At 45.8% G+C, this 2,992-nt stretch overlaps 1 protein-coding gene across 1 annotated transcript in view; it reads left to right on the top strand.

Annotated features, from left to right (window-relative positions):
• Positions 1-2,758, top strand: part of LOC139394453 (F-box/LRR-repeat protein 14) — a 2,951-nt gene extending 193 nt beyond the window's left edge. The window contains exon 1 of the mRNA XM_071142522.1: positions 1-2,758. This exon is cut by the window's left edge and continues 193 nt beyond it. Within this exon, the coding sequence (XP_070998623.1) occupies positions 301-1,503 (1,203 nt within the window). The 5' untranslated portion in view covers positions 1-300 and the 3' untranslated portion in view covers positions 1,504-2,758.
• The last annotated feature ends 234 nt before the right edge of the window (positions 2,759-2,992 follow it).

The following is a 2,992-nucleotide window of genomic DNA, read 5'->3' as shown; positions in this document are numbered from 1 at the left end:
GACCAAGGAGGGCTCGGGCGCTTTCCGTTCCTATCCTTCGCTTCCCCCCTCTTGGTGAGGGGCTATATTGGAACAAGGTTTTGGGGCTTTTTTGCATTTGAATTCTACTGCGCAACCAAACGGATCACGTGGGATGTGGAGTTGATCGATTTGCGCCGTTAAATGTGAAAAGAGGAACGGGGAAAAGGTCTGTTAAAAAAGCATAACCGCTTTCTTCCGGATTACAGGGGACTCTACTTTTACGGAGGGAAATACGTCGGTGGGCTCCGGGACCAGGAGTGATTTTTATGCCTGTTTAAAATGGAGACGCACATATCGTGCCTCTTTCCGGAAATTTTAGCCATGATTTTCAGCTACTTGGATGTAAGGGACAAAGGCAGGGTGGCCCAAGTGTGTGCTGCTTGGAGGGACGCTTCCTACCACAAGTCGGTGTGGAGGGGGGTGGAAGCCAAGCTGCATCTGCGGCGGGCCAATCCTTCTCTCTTCCCCAGCCTACAGGCCCGCGGAATCCGGAGAGTACAGATTCTCAGCCTGCGGCGGAGCCTCAGCTACGTGATCCAGGGGATGCCAAACATCGAGAGCCTGAACCTGAGTGGCTGCTATAACTTAACGGATAACGGCCTGGGCCACGCGTTTGTCCAGGAGATCCCTTCCCTTCGGGTTCTAAACCTTAGTCTGTGTAAGCAGATCACGGACTCCAGCCTGGGCCGGATCGCCCAGTATCTGAAGAACCTGGAGGTTCTGGAACTGGGCGGGTGTAGTAACATCACCAACACGGGGCTGTTGCTCATAGCGTGGGGTTTACACCGGCTCAAGAGCCTCAATCTCCGCAGCTGCCGGCATGTGTCTGACGTGGGCATCGGGCACCTGGCGGGCATGACCCGCAGCGCAGCGGAGGGCTGTCTCAACCTGGAATACCTGACGCTGCAGGACTGTCAGAAACTTACGGATCTGTCCCTCAAGCACATCTCGAAGGGCCTGGCTAAGCTCAAAGTTCTCAACCTGAGTTTCTGTGGCGGGATCTCTGACGCAGGTATGATCCACCTCTCCCACATGACCAGCCTCTGGAGCCTTAACCTGCGCTCGTGCGACAACATCAGTGACACGGGCATCATGCACCTGGCCATGGGCACGCTGCGGCTCTCCGGGCTAGACATGTCCTTCTGTGACAAGATAGGGGACCAGAGTCTGGCTTACATCGCCCAGGGCCTGTACCAGCTCAAATCCCTGTCCCTGTGCTCGTGCCACATTAGTGACGATGGCATCAACAGGATGGTGCGCCAGATGCATGAGCTGAGAACCCTGAACATTGGACAGTGTGTGCGGATTACAGACAAAGGACTGGAGCTCATTGCCGACCACTTGACTCAGTTGACGGGGATCGATCTGTATGGATGTACTAAAATCACGAAACGGGGACTGGAAAGGATAACGCAGCTCCCATGCCTTAAAGTTTTGAATCTGGGACTTTGGCAGATGACAGAGAGTGAAAAAGTGAGGTGAAACTAACTTGGCGAGGATTAGTTGGGGAGGGGGGCACACACAGAGAGGAGAAGGGGTAACGGAGCAGGAGACCAGTGGGCGGGGAAATGTTCCTTCTAAAAAAATATATATATATCCTCTGCTCTCAATCTCGTCGTAGTTGGATATTTTCTCATTCAATGTAACTTAGTGCTACAAAACTGTGATTAAAAAATATGTTGCGCAATTTTAGGCCAAATGAAAACAAGATTAATCATCATCAAATGCATGTTTTCATTATTAACAACACAATATCCCGCCCCCGCATTATGAAGACAAACTACTTTTTATTATTATAAAGAGTCGCAATATTTAACTTCAAACTCTCCAACTATCGCGCCTAATACATTTGGCTACCTCGTTTATCAATGTGTTGTAATAAATCCGTGTATTCTTAAAAAGAAAGAGAGGAGATAAATTGTGCCTATAGACAGTAGTAGTCCCCTCCCCCAACGCGTCTCGCGCTTGGAGAATCCTAGCAGCAAAAAGAAACGCTCTCTAACTACCTTTGTGTTAATTTGCCCAGAAACGCTTAACAATGAAGAAGAGAAACGAACATAGTTTCGTTTAAAAGGACTGTTCACACTCAGACAAAAATAGCGACTTTATGCAAATTAAAACGGACTGGTTTGTATCCAAAATCATTTTATTTTTGTTTTGTTTACTTTTTTAGCCCAACTTAAAGGCCTTGTAGCCTTGGATTCAAGCTTTGAATAATGGGACCCTTCCTTCCCTATATTATTTTGGTGTGTTTATGCTTATGGAAGCAGATATTGTCGAATTATTGCTGTTATTCAGAGCGTTGTACTTCAAATTGAAGTGATTTCTATAATAGAAATGCTGCCCCTACCCCAATCAGGTGTTTTCCAACTAATCCTCCATATCCTCTAGAATATGGGTTGCTACCTTTTAAACACAATCATACACACGAGTCCACAATAACAACAGAAGAGACACTCCTTTGGAATAGAATCTAAATACACGCTTTAGAATTAAGAAGCAATCGATCCTTATTTTCTCGGCTTCCAAGTGAATGCGTGTCAGGCCTACATGGAACCTATGGGATAACATAACATGACGTTATGAGCGAACTGAACTGCAACATTCATTGCGTCCTGCTGAGAGACTACTGTGTTTTAATGTACTGTATATGTGTTTGTAAAAAAAAAACTGAATCCAAAATGAAATGGTTTTATATTCTTACAGTAAACATTAAAGTTGATATTTATATAATAAATGAAAAGGTGATGTGGACTCGTTTTGTACGGGGATTGTATTGTAGACTAGTAACCTAGTACTTATTGTTTTCTTGTGATCATCCTTGTTACAAGACCACGCACTCCTGCTTTGATCGAAAACGTGTCCATTTCTAAGAGAAACCGCTGTTTATGTCCGTAGATCCCCGGTAGAGACAAGGTATTTAAAACAACAACAAAAAAAGACAAGAATTGTCCACATATTATTAATCGTT

The sequence above is a fragment of the Oncorhynchus clarkii genome, unplaced genomic scaffold (genome assembly GCF_045791955.1).
Source record: "Oncorhynchus clarkii lewisi isolate Uvic-CL-2024 unplaced genomic scaffold, UVic_Ocla_1.0 unplaced_contig_1317_pilon_pilon, whole genome shotgun sequence".
Classification (NCBI taxonomy): Eukaryota; Metazoa; Chordata; class Actinopteri; order Salmoniformes; family Salmonidae; genus Oncorhynchus; species Oncorhynchus clarkii.
Note: the sequence above shows the minus strand (reverse complement) of the source record. Positions and strands in the feature narration are given on the sequence as shown.